At 38.5% G+C, this 12,500-nt stretch overlaps 5 protein-coding genes and 1 pseudogene across 5 annotated transcripts in view; 5 read left to right on the top strand and 1 right to left on the bottom strand.

Annotated features, from left to right (window-relative positions):
* Window positions 1-271, top strand: part of LOC149037441 (uncharacterized) — a 1,912-nt gene extending 1,641 nt beyond the window's left edge. Inside the window, exon 1 of the mRNA XM_089186327.1 lies at window positions 1-271. This exon is cut by the window's left edge and continues 1,641 nt beyond it. Coding sequence (XP_089042453.1) covers window positions 1-12 — 12 coding nt within the window. The 3' untranslated portion in view covers window positions 13-271.
* Window positions 272-2,368: 2,097 nt separating this feature from the next.
* On the top strand, window positions 2,369-2,734 carry LOC149037440 (uncharacterized). The gene has a single exon (XM_089188454.1). It carries the CDS (start codon window positions 2,369-2,371, stop codon window positions 2,732-2,734), a length of 366 nt encoding a protein of 121 aa, XP_089044580.1.
* A 110-nt stretch (window positions 2,735-2,844) lies between these two features.
* On the top strand, window positions 2,845-3,972 carry LOC113678748 (uncharacterized). Its single transcript, XM_089188451.1, has 2 exons — window positions 2,845-3,179; window positions 3,396-3,972. The coding sequence occupies exons 1-2, from the start codon at window positions 2,845-2,847 to the stop codon at window positions 3,826-3,828; spliced, it is 768 nt and encodes a 255-aa protein (XP_089044577.1). The 3' UTR covers window positions 3,829-3,972.
* A 403-nt stretch (window positions 3,973-4,375) lies between these two features.
* Window positions 4,376-9,332, bottom strand: LOC149037439 (uncharacterized). The gene has a single exon (XM_089188452.1). The coding sequence runs from the start codon at window positions 6,052-6,054 to the stop codon at window positions 5,365-5,367; it is 690 nt and encodes a 229-aa protein (XP_089044578.1). The 5' UTR covers window positions 6,055-9,332; the 3' UTR covers window positions 4,376-5,364.
* Window positions 7,022-10,380, top strand: LOC149037438 (uncharacterized). Its single transcript, XM_089186323.1, has 5 exons — window positions 7,022-7,030; window positions 7,412-7,678; window positions 9,224-9,448; window positions 9,638-9,697; window positions 9,932-10,380. Exons 1-5 carry the CDS (start codon window positions 7,022-7,024, stop codon window positions 10,370-10,372), a joined length of 1,002 nt encoding a protein of 333 aa, XP_089042449.1. The 3' UTR covers window positions 10,373-10,380.
* Window positions 10,381-10,667: 287 nt separating this feature from the next.
* LOC149037437 (uncharacterized) lies at window positions 10,668-12,411 on the top strand (annotated as a pseudogene).
* Window positions 12,412-12,500: the final 89 nt, after the last annotated feature.

Below are 12,500 nucleotides of genomic sequence, written 5' to 3'. Positions count from 1 at the left end.
AGGCACTGGTGACGCTCCAAACTTGAATCAGACTATCGACTTTACGCTAATCAACGCACTATTATTCAGAACACCATTTTTAAGTCAAAAATGGATTACTACTCTAATCGTATTTCAGAGGCTGGCAACGACAACAAAGCCCTATTTCGATTAATCGACCGTCTCCTCCACAGGAAAGCAGAGAAAAGTTATTCAACCAGCACATCAGCTGAAGATCTCGTTAATACATTTGTTACCTTCTTCGAAGATAAAATAACCCGTATTAGAAGTATACCTACTACTTCTAAAATTCCGGATTACTTTTCCTCACTGGATATTTCCACCACTAATTGTGAGCTTAGCAACTTCTCACCTACTTCAAATCTTGAACTATTGAAGATTGCCCACTCTGTTGTGCAGAAATCCTGCTGTCTGGATCCTTTATCAGCCACGTTACTTAAAGAACATCTGGACCTGCTCCTACCATCTATTTGTAGTATTGTAAACCTGTCACTGGTATCTGGTTTTCTACCTTCGTCCCTTAAAAACACTGTTGTAACCCCTCTTCTCAAGAAACCGAACCTGGACCACGAAGTTCTTGGTAATTTTAGGCCTATTTCGAACCTTAAAGTTATCTCGAAAGTCATTGAGAAGGTTGTGGCAGTGCGTCTTCAAGCTTATCTTGACTTCTACCAACTCACAGAGCCGCTACAATCTGCCTACAAATCATTCCACAGCTGCGAAACCGCCCTTCTCCGTGTTCAAAATGACATTTTGCTTGCTATCGATAATCGCCACTGTGTCATGCTCCTGTTACTAGATCTCTCCGCTGCATTTGACACTGTTGACCATGTAATACTGCTCAAAAGATTGAATTCTAAATTCTCAATACGTGGCACTGCACTTGACTGGTTCCGCTCCTACCTTACTAACCGCACACAAGTCGTCCTAATCGATGGGAGGAAATCGCAATCTCGTGAGCTCAAGTGTGGAGTACCTCAAGGCTCCGTTCTTGGGCCGATCCTCTACCTACTTTACACTGCTCCTCTTGCCGACATTTTATGTTTTCACGACATGCAATTTCATTTCTATGCCGATGATACTCAGTTGTACATTTCTTTTTCCGTTAACGATGATCTGGAATTAACCAGTAGCATTGCTAAAATCGAGAATTGCTTATCTGATCTAGATTAGTGGATGGCCTTAAATAAGCTGAAGCTAAACAAAGACAAAACTGAACTTCTCAACCTTTATTCAAAGCACAACCCTCAACAGTCTATACCTCCACTTCGTTTTGGTTCTGACATAATACAGCCGTCTTCATCTTCCAGAAATATCGGCATTGTTTTCGATAGTACTATGTCAATGCTCCCTCATGTCAAATCTGTCGGTAAATCTGCCTTCTATCATCTTCGGAACATTTCCCGTATAAGGAAATTACTATCCATTAAGACCACTGAGACTCTAGTCCACGCCTTTGTAACCTCCAAGTTGGATCACTGTAACTCTCTTTTATATGGTGTCCCCAAACACGCTATCCAAAAGCTCCAATCAGTGCAGAATGCGGTGGCTCGACTTATTATCAGCTCTCGTAAATTCGACCGCATCACCCCTGTTTTGTTCTACCTACACTGGCTTCCAATTTCTGAGCGAATTAAATTCAAAATAATTCTGCTCACCCATAAAGCTCTTCACCAGCAGTCTCCTGTCTACATTCAAGACCTAATACGCCGTTATTCAACTTCAAGAACGCTTCGTTCGTCTTCAACATTGCGTCTGACTCCTGTCAACTTTAATCTCAAGTCCTATGGCTATAGAGCTTTTGCTGTTTCGGCTCCTGAACTGTGGAATAAACTACCTGATGACATTCGTTCTTGTGACAATTTAAATATTTTTAAACGTAAACTTAAGACTCATCTTTTTAAAAATTACTTTAATGTATGATCTCTTTTATTATCCATGTCAAACGCCTATATGTTAGACATCAGTTAACTTAGGACTTACTTTTAATATTATTTTAACGTGTGATATTTTAATATTTTTGTAAAGCACTTAGAACAGGACTGGATAAGCGCTATATAAGTAGTTTTATTATTTATTATTATTATTATAAGAACAAAGAAAGCTGTTTACTAGGAGCACTACCGGAGTGCGTTATCACCCGATGATAATCAGGTTTTGTTTATCTCTGGCTGCAAAGAGTCCATCATGTTATGAGGAACTACGCAACAGTGGGGTGCTAGTTCTGCCAAACCAAAGAAGGTCGAAGGACTACAGAAATGCAATAAAACCTAAGAGAGGATTTCAGAAGGAAGTGATTGAAATGCTCAAGTCAGAGACATCAAGCTATTATGATGTCCAGCGTTAGATTGTTTTATTATTTGATGAAATGAAGGTGAACGCAAATCTTGTTCTAGACAAGGCCACTGGGGAACTTATTGGTTTCACAGACCTTGGTGACCCAGAACTGAACTTTGCTGCATTAGAGAAAGTTGATGTCATTGCATCATATGCTCTCATATTTCTTGTACAAGGAGTGTACACTGAACTGAAGTTTGCACTTGCACACTTTACCACATCTGGGATCACTGCTGCACAAATGATGCCTTTGTTCTGGGAGGCAGTTGGTATCCTGGAAACCTCCTGCAACTTGTGGGTTTTCGCGGTAACCTCAGATGGTGCCTCTCCAAACAGGAGATTTTATTGCCTGAACTCAATGCTGGTGCTGGTGGTGACTTATGCTACCGCACAGTGAACTTTTATGCCCCACACCGTTTCATATACTTTTTTTCAGATGCACCACACCTTGTGAAAACCACCCGGAACTGCCTGAAGAGCCCAGGCTCTGGCACCTGTACAAGATATATGTGGAAAGATGGCAATTACATCTTGTGGCAGCACATCACAGAGATGTTTTTCCAGGATGTTGATAATGGTCTAAAACTTTTACCGAGGCTGACATACGATCATATCAATCTGAATGCTTATTCTGTTATGCGGGTGAATCTTGCTGCCCAGGTCTTGAGTGCCTCTGTAGCGTCAGTGCTAAAGACCTTTGGCCCACCAGTGGCTGCAGGTACTGCCAGAATCTGTGAGATGGTGGACCAGTTCTTTGACTGCCTCAATGTGCGAAGTCTTACAGAACACCAGAGGAAGCGTAAGCCATTCTTGGCTCCTTACAGATCTGTTCAGGATGAAAGGTATGTCTAGTTTCATGGCAGATACTAATTTATTATGCATATTTAGTCATGTTAATGTCCCTGCAAAAAGGCTGCTTGCGCTTATTTTGTCCCTGTGATACGTCACAGGAATTCAAACCAGTTTGAATTTGTGTGACAGAGCCATGGGGGGGGGGGGGTACTCGTACCATACATGATGGGGGGGTTCCAACATTTTTTTTTTGACATTTTTCATAGATTTCAGTTCTTGATGGAATTCCTCGAGTATCTGAGAAGCTGGAAAGAGAGCACCGAAAACAGACCTGGAAACTTCAGTCAGAATGCAAGGGCACGCATGTTTCTCTCCTGGCAGACGTACAAAGGCTTCCAGCTTACTGTTCAATCTACCATTGAATCTACCAAGTTCCTTCTTCAAGAGGGTATGGAGTATGTTCTGATGGAACGATTCTGTCAGGATCCTGCAGAAGAGTTCTTTGGTAAGCAGCGACAGCTCGGTAGACGAAGTGACAACCCAGACATAAGTCAGTTTGGGTACAATAGCAACACTATAAGAATTGAGAGGTCAATTTCATGTCAAAGTGGAAACACTAGAGGCAGGAAGGACAAGAAGAGAGCATGGGTGCAGGTTACAGATGAGAAGTTGCCGTGTCAAAAAAAGCTCAAACTTTAATGTAACTGTGGCTTGCAATTGCCTGGTAGGATTTATGTATATTTATACATGTATATCATTATCAGAGGACAAGTGTAATTGCATGGAGTGCTGCCAAAACATTCAAAAGTTAAATAACAAAGAAGTCTGTCTGAGAATCTTGACATGACAGGAATTATTTCAAAACATTTTACAGTTTCACAGAAGTAGGTTTTGGGTTTATAGACAATGGTCCATATTTCAATTTCTGTAATTACGGTTAATCCCACAGAGATATTTTGTTTTCAAAATTATACAGTTGAGGCTGACAGGTCACAGTGCTTTTTGTCTCATTTGAAGGGTACCATAATAACTGCTATTTTTGCATTTTTACCATTCACATATTATAAAAATTGTACTTGCAAAAAATATTTGGGGTTTGCCTAGTAAAAAGGGCTCCTACATTTTTTCCGAATTATTTTAATTCCCATAGGCAATGAAAAATTTAGCAAATAATGTATAAGGCAGGGAATTGAACAACTAGTAAGATATTTCAGTTCTATGCTAGTTAATGTTTTATTTTACTCTTGCCTAACTGTTTCTTGTTCATGACTCCTCATGATTTCCTTTTGGAGTGCTTTACCCTGTGATTGCTTTGCATTAATTTTGTAGCGCTGAATGATGTCTTTAGCACAAGAAAATGACCGTACCCTTATATATAAACTTACAATAGCATGGAAGACATTGTTGCTCACTTCAACATTGGGTATCAGCTCTGCCTCTGAAACCATACATTGATAGCTTGACAATATCTCACTGTCAGTTATTGTGTTATGCACTATGCCAGCAATATCCACTTTTTGAGATTCCAAAGGTCATGGCGGATGGACACACTGACACGATCTCTGCCTCAAACGTTTCTGACTCGTCCTCTAATTTTCACTACGAAGGTAATTCTTTTGATTTCGAACAATATTTATCATACAACGCTGATAAGAAAAGGTTTAGCTGGAATGGAACCCTCGAAGAGCTTGAAAGTTTTGTCGACACAAAACTTTCGCGGTTGATCGATGATGGCGACAACGGTTTAAAGACAAAGAAGTCATACAACAGCTCTGGTGCTATCCTAAAGCTACCGAATGTAACACTTAATTTCTAGTGCTTATCGTTTAAGGAATACGGAAAACAAATTCGTTCTTCCACAACCTTAAACTGATTATCTTAAGAGAAGTTTTTTGTACAGCGGAGCTCACTTGTGGAACGACTTACCCTTAGACCTAAGACAAGCGTCTTCACTGACCGATTTCAAATCTAAATTAAGTCGCCACAGTTTAAAGTAATATTTTAATTTTAAGTAAATTTTAGACACGGCCTCCATGAAAAGCAGATTTTTTTATTTGTTTCTTTTATTTGAATTGTTATTATTAGATTTTATTATAGTTAAGAAGATAGATATACCTTTATAGATAATTAACAACTGATGGAAATACCGTGTATAAATAAAGTTATCTTATCTTATCTTATTTAATTTACTGAAGTTAATTGTCTAAAATGACACTCTGTTTTGAGGAAAATGCTCTATCCATACTTTGTAATGTTCCACAATCCCCCACGGTTTAAACTCGATACCAGTTTTTGGTTCTCATATCCATGCTCCAGTTTACCAGCTCTCAAGATTGCCTGTTGGGTCTCAGTTGTGTTCTTTCTTGCATACTTTTTGTGCAAGTTATACAACACATATCCACCAACATACTGCAGACCAGCTTGTTCTTTCTCTGACAGCACTGTTTGAACAGAAGGTGGGTTTTTGTTAGAAGACTTGGTGCCTTTGCAGAAGGATTGGATAAAATCAGCTACCTTGGTCGCAAGAAGTGTTGCAGCATTACGAGACAGTCCTTTGAAAAAAATTGTAGATTTCAATGGTACTTGGGTATAATAGTTGCCATAGAATTTCTCAGCATTCCCAGTTTTGAAATAGTCTTCAAATAATTTCTTTATCACAGTGAATTCTTGTGTTTCTCCCCCAGGCTCTTCATATTCATATTGTTTTAAGTCGTTCCTTAGATCTGCTGCAAATGTTCTAATGTTCTTCAAAGCATTGTTTACTATCTCAGCAAGAATGCTTGGCGTCAAAGTTAAATGATGTGCGTTTTGATTTGCATCGTGCTTTGTAGCTCTGTGCCTTTGGTAGGCTCCTCTTGATTTGTACTTTTTTCCACAATCGCTGCACACGATCTCTGTTGATTCGACCTGAAAACGAAAAAGCATCAAATCATAATTCAATAATATTGTAGTCTTCAGGCCTCGACTTTCTACGATCTGATGTCACTGGTATTATTTCCTAAAGACATTTGCCAATATCGAGTTTGTTGTTGTCCTTGCATGCCCCGTGAAGTCTTCTCAAAACAAAGTGTAATCGATCAAATTTCAGCACCTAAAGCAACCACAGCACTTCTGCTAAAGAGAGTGAACGCATTTTTTTATGAAATTGCTAGAGTATAGAGGGAAAAGAATCATCAAAACCGTCAGATCAATGATTTATTTACTGTTTTTTGGCGTGACAGCACAGTCGCGTGCAGCTCCGTAATTCCGGCTCGTGGCTCGTTTACGACGACCTGACTGACGTCATAAGTTATTTACCTTCGTCACCGATTACTGTAGGCACATAGGGTACATAGGAACAGAGGCCCAGAAGGACAGTAGGTACAGAGGAACAGTAGGTTCAGAGGAACAGTAGGCACAGAGGAACAGTGGGCACAGAGGAAGTGGGAACAGAGGAACAGTGGGCACAGAGGAACAGTAGGCACAGAGGAACAGTAGGCACAGAGGAACAGTGGGCACAGAGGAACAGTGGGCACAGAGGAACAGTGGGCACAGAGAAACAGTAGGCACAGAGGAACAGTGGGCACAGAGGAACAGAGGCATAATATTTGAAAAATACAAGCCTAGGAAACCAGGCAGTGTATTGCTTTTCTGTTTTCATTTCCTTTTTATTCCATCAAGTAGAGCTACATTTTCTACTCTTTTGTTTGACGTTCATTTTTATTGATGAATACCTTGGTTTATGTATAAATCACAAAATCAAGATTAAATGCTTGAATCATGAATTTTAATATCCTTTTTTCATATTTGCCTATTGAATATGCAAAAATAAAACCCTGCGAAATACTATCTTACCAAAGTATAAAAATTAAGTACCGATAAGGTACACAAAAACCAGAGCGCCCAAACCGGCATGTCTACAGTTTGTCGCCACAACATTGATAAGTGTTGAGCCAAATTCTTCACCTGCAAATTTAATTCTGATTAACTGCTTGATAACAGATCATTATTTTTTATTGAACCTTGACATCTGATGACTGATGCTAGAAATGGTTTGGCAAACATTGTCCATCAGAATTTCTACAAATTAAAGAAAATAATCAATAAATATTCATCCTGAAAGATTACTTACAGCTGTTCATATACTTAGAAAAGGAACAACAACTAATAAAGAACTTGATGTTTTCATCACACAATAGCATCAATCCTTCAAAATTCCTTGATGAACAGCTTATCAGGAATCATCATTTTCAGATGCAGTACTTGTTACTGGATTACTAAAAAGGTGTTTCATGTTTTGCAGCTTGTGAAGTCTAATACAGAGAATGCCTCAAGTGACCACTATGAACGGCAGAGGCGCATCCTGCTATGTAAAGGGCATTTTGTGTCTACACGTCTGGCCCAGCGCAATTTTAGTGGGAATGCGAGGCCATCTGCTGAGGTTCTAAGTGGCACAATGGAAAATCTGGCAACAGATGGATTTGGCACTGTCGTATCCGTCGACAGAAGCACCATCTTCTACAAGAAGCTACCGGCAGATGTAACTGATGAAGACTTGGCCACATATGAGGTGCCTCGGGAAAAATACCTCCAAGCCTTTAATGAGCAGGCAGACAAATCCATAATCTCAAAGGGTCTATTTAACAGATTTCTCGACCAGTCACCACATAAAGACTGCTTAAAGAATGAGCACGATATCACACCAGAGGACAACTAGACAACTGGCAGTAATGTAAGGGTACATTCCTCTAGCTCATTGCTAAGTAATGCAGTTTATCACCGTGCAATTTTTTCACTTCGGGTTTTTGTGACCAACAATTTTTCATACATTTATACTCAGGGAAGTTTGACGTTTCATTTGCTGATTTTTTTATGGAATAAGTGACACTTACTTCAATTTCTGTTACTGACTTCATTCAATTTTCAACTTTTGGAACATTGTTTTACATATTATACAGGGCCAGCAACACAGTCCAAACATGAATAAACTACAGGCCTCAACAATATAAACTGGTTTACACATTTTTACTTGATTTTACCAGTAGCATTTTTTGTGATAATTATAATTTGATCCTGATTTGACGATGGTATTACTAGTTTTTCATCAATTGAAATAATTTCCTACTCATTGACAGTTGCTGCTGGTGTCTGAGGGATAAAAAATATGGACTGGTATAAATCATTCAGTCTGCATATAAGCCCATTCTACTTGTAAAAAAAATTGAAAATGTGTACAAGAATTGAAATGTAAAAAAAAAAAACAAACCAACAAAAAAAAACAAAAAAAAAACAAAAAAAAAACAAGCCAACTGGCTGATGTAGTGAAAAGCTAATAATTATTATAGTACCTTTTGACAAAAATATGATAAAATTAATACGGCTGGTGGCTTTGAAGATTTTGGAAGCATCTACTATTCTATAAAGGTCTTGTTATGCCCCTTTTTGAATATGCTGATCTTGTATGGGGCGATAAACATAATATTACCCTTATGTCTAGCTTGCAAGTTTTGCAAAATTAGGCTAAAGTTATTTTAAACAGACCATTGTACTCATCCTCCACTGAGGCATTAGCCGTTCTCAAGTGGCTGCCTCTAAAGAAAAGGCGATTTCAAAGAAGGTGTGCACACGTATACAAATGCATCAATGGCTTAATTAATCACGATATAGACTTGATTAGACAAGACGTACTTCATAGGCATAATACACGTAACAAAGGCAATTTTAGATTACCACGTGTCAAAAGAAATTGAGGGAGGCAAAGAACACAATATCATGCCGTTTCCGATGTTAACTCCCTCAGTCAGACAATTGAAGACTCAAGGAATGTAAATAGTTTTAAACGTAATGTTTTTAAGTTTTTAATAGAGCTACTTACGTTTAATTTTTACTTATACTTATTTTTAAATTTTGTGCATTTTTTGTACCTTTTTAATCCCTTTGCAATTTTATAGCTTTGTTGTTTTTACTATATATATATCTAGTTTTGAGGTCCTTTTTGAAAACCATATCTTTTATGAAAAAGTTTCCTCAATAAAGATGATTATTATTATTCTCAGTAAATCTTATTTATCATAGGGTGTATATGTTGGCTTACATTTTATCTACAACTTTATAGAGGAGAAAAAAGATTGGGCTGTTAACAACACAAAGATGGGGAGAAATCTTACCCAAATTTAAAAGTCCAGATACAAAACAACAGCTGACAGAATTTGCTACTAGAATTACTCCAGAGTGTGGAATACCAGAACTCAACTTCAATGCTGATGGTATTGCCAGACATATTCAGAATTTCTTCACTGAACAGCGACGATACCGAAAGATTAAAACAACATCCTGCAAGGTTTGTTTTCTACTTGCACGTGATTTTGACAAGGGCTCATTAATGTGTGTCCTTGGAAACTTCTTGTTAATGCTACTTTTGAACAGCTTTCTGATTGTTTTGTGTTTTTATTATTGTTATAAAACATTTATCTCAATTGAGGTTAAACATACTTCTTACATTATTTTTTTCCATTTCAAACATTTTCAGAGTGAAACTGATCATAAACCAAAGGAGGAAAAAAGTAGGAAGAAGCATAAAGTGAAACACGTGGGTATCTCTAATTCTCTTATGTTATACTTTGGTTATAAATATAATAGGTCTGTGGTTACCTGCATACCAACTTAAATAAGCAACTGGGAACTCCAACCTCTGCTCTTACTCCGTGTCATTGTTTAAGTTTTGGGATTGAAAAGAATGTCAGTTACAAAAGTTAGAGGGGAAAACAATAATTGACTGTTTTTTTGTCCATAGAGATTTGATAAACTATGTTTTGTTTTGCAGTTGTCCAGTGGAGAATTGTCTGCAAGTGGAATTTCTTTTGCATCTGGATCAGAAAGAGAAAGTTCTCCTCCCTCTGAGAGTGGTGATACAGAACCTGTTGATGAGGATATCGATGACGATGATGACTCCTGTATAAGTGAATCACCAGCTTGCTCTCAAGTTCCCTCATTTGTTGTGAGTGAAGGCATGTCAGCTTGGCCCCTGGCAGTCAATCAAGCAATTGTAAAGGGTGTCTTTGGCTGTATTTTAAACAGACATGATATTGTTGACATCCTTAAGAAAAGGTTTTCTGTACAGCAAAGGAACTTAACTAATTTGAAACCCACAGAGCTTATGAGTGTATTGGCCAGGAAGCTAGTGCGAAATGATTACTGCAAGGTCAAAGAAGTGGTGAAAAACATACACGAGGATATAACTGTATTCAAAGAAATTGCTGTTTAGACATTTTGTGCACTTCAGAAGTGCAGTATTTAGTGTTGCTTCAAATTCTGCGCTTCCAAATCGGGGGTGCGGCTTATCTACAGATGCGGCTTATACATGGACGTTTACGGTACCCTTAGAATATAATAATACTATTTGAAGCATAAGAAACTTATTGTTATCAAAAGTGCCAGTTACAATTGTAATTTAACAGGAAATTTAATAAACAGTTTAAGAATCATGATTGTTTGTAAATACTTATATAACTCAGTACTACTTTTAGTGCATTATACTACAACCAAGACATTACGGGAAAATGGCTAGGACAGTCAGAACCCATTTCAGGGAAATAAGTGAGATTAAATACCCAAGTCATTGAAATTTGTGAGGACAAACAGGGAAAATTTTGGGACAATCAAACAACATGCTAGGGAAATTACAGGGACAATCAAACCACATGTCAGGGAAATAAATGGGACGCTTAATACCCATTTTAGTGAAATTGGTGGGACAATCAAACCTCACACGAGGGACATTTTTGGGACATTAAAACCCCATACCAGATAATGTTTGGCACACTAAAATCCCATCTTGGGGAATTTTTGGGATGTGAAAAATCCATGTCAGGGAAAATATTGGGACATTTAATTCCCATGTCTGGAAAAATACTAGGATGAGAAATTCCCATGACAAGAAAAAAAAAAGGGATATTCCTGTCCCATGTAAGGGTTTGGTATACTTTTCCCAATCTGGGAAATTCACAAGGAAAACACAACCAAAACCCTGAAACAACCCACTTTATTCACAAGTTGGGAATTACAAAACATTACCGGCGCAACCCCAATGCTACAACTGGCACTTGTGGTTTTAAGATGGAAAAGCTTAAGATGTCTAAATAGAATCAAAATACAGCAAAAGGGATGCAATAACTTTTCTTCGCACATGTCTACGAGATAGACCATTAGAGTTAATTAAAGGAATAGCTCTGGACTACGAGGCAGCACAGGATTATTCGGACTCTATTTACAGAGATCCAAGGTTCATGTCTAATACAATCACTCAAGACATAGTAAAGTTTAAAGCTCTGCAACTGGGAGGAGATGCAAGATTTTGCGACTTAGTTCACTTTGTTAAATAAAGCTTCAACACTGAAGGAATAAGGAAGTCAAAATGACATGGACAATAGTCACATGCTATCTATCATCGAGCAAAAAATGTGTTCCGGTGATTGAAAGGTTTGGTCATGAGACTTGGAGCATCAGGGAGAAAAGACAACTTTAGAGCGACGGATGAAGTAGATGGATGTAGAGATGAAATCACATATGCGTGCTACTGCTCCATTGAGATCTAGCAGATCAGTCTATGCCTTGCAAGTCGAAACAACCAACCAGAAGTGGTACAAATGCTGGTACTGTACAAACTTGTCCCATCGGCCAGATACATGCCATAAATTTGTTGCAGTCAGTATCAACCAGCGTATCAATCTTGCCAAAGAAAACCACGTTTGCTTTAGTTGCATGAAAGCAGCCGGGAGAGAGCACCAAATTGATAACTGTGGGAGACATCGAAAGTGTACGAACACTGACAATGGCAGGGAATGCATGCATTTTCATCACCAGTTGCTTCACAAGAGCACTGCAGTTTAAGTTGGCATCATGTCTTTCTCCAAGCCACATAAAACTCTTTTACCAGTGATAACATGCAAGATTTATGGTCAAAATGGGTTCCAAAAGCAAAGTAACACTCTCCTTGACTCAGGAGCGCAGATCAGCTTAATCTGCAAAGAAAGAGCAGCTGCACTGGGGCTCAAAGGGAATGACACTGCCATAACACTTTTGAAAGTGGGAGGAGGAGAGGGGACAATCAAGACTGAAGTTTACAAAGTTCCTGTATCATCACTACACAACACCAAGATGTTCTCAATCAAGCCAATTGGAGTCCCGTGTAATAGAGAAGTGTCAGCAGTCCAGCTTAAACTGATGGTTAAGCTTCTTGGACTAGAGTGCAAAAGGATACACAGAGGCAATGGTCCTTTTGATTTCCTATTAAGAATTGATTAAGCCCAGATGCATACTGGACAGACCAGGCAAACTGGACAGCTAGTTGCTGGAAGAACGCCTCTTGGATGGGTAGTTTTCGGTGGACCTTC

The sequence above is a fragment of the Pocillopora damicornis genome, chromosome 11 (genome assembly GCF_964200805.1).
Source record: "Pocillopora damicornis chromosome 11, jaPocDami1.2, whole genome shotgun sequence".
In the NCBI taxonomy this organism is placed as follows: Eukaryota; Metazoa; Cnidaria; class Anthozoa; order Scleractinia; family Pocilloporidae; genus Pocillopora; species Pocillopora damicornis.
The sequence above is the reverse complement of the archived record's forward strand: the minus strand, read 5'-3'. Positions and strand labels throughout refer to the sequence as shown.

Bases quoted from the DNA above. Each gene is read 5' to 3' on its own strand.
- LOC149037440 (XM_089188454.1), top strand. From the start codon at position 2,369: ATGAAGGTGAACGCAAATCTTGTTCTAGACAAGGCCACTGGGGAACTT.
- LOC113678748 (XM_089188451.1), top strand. From the start codon at position 2,845: ATGTGGAAAGATGGCAATTACATCTTGTGGCAGCACATCACAGAGATG. The intron at 3,180-3,395 runs GTATGTCTAGTT...CATTTTTCATAG, and splicing joins AGATCTGTTCAGGATGAAAG to ATTTCAGTTCTTGATGGAAT.
- LOC149037439 (XM_089188452.1), bottom strand. From the start codon at position 6,054: ATGCTTTTTCGTTTTCAGGTCGAATCAACAGAGATCGTGTGCAGCGAT.
- LOC149037438 (XM_089186323.1), top strand. The intron at 9,449-9,637 runs GTTTGTTTTCTA...AAACATTTTCAG, and splicing joins TTAAAACAACATCCTGCAAG to AGTGAAACTGATCATAAACC. The intron at 9,698-9,931 runs GTGGGTATCTCT...TTTGTTTTGCAG, and splicing joins AGAAGCATAAAGTGAAACAC to TTGTCCAGTGGAGAATTGTC.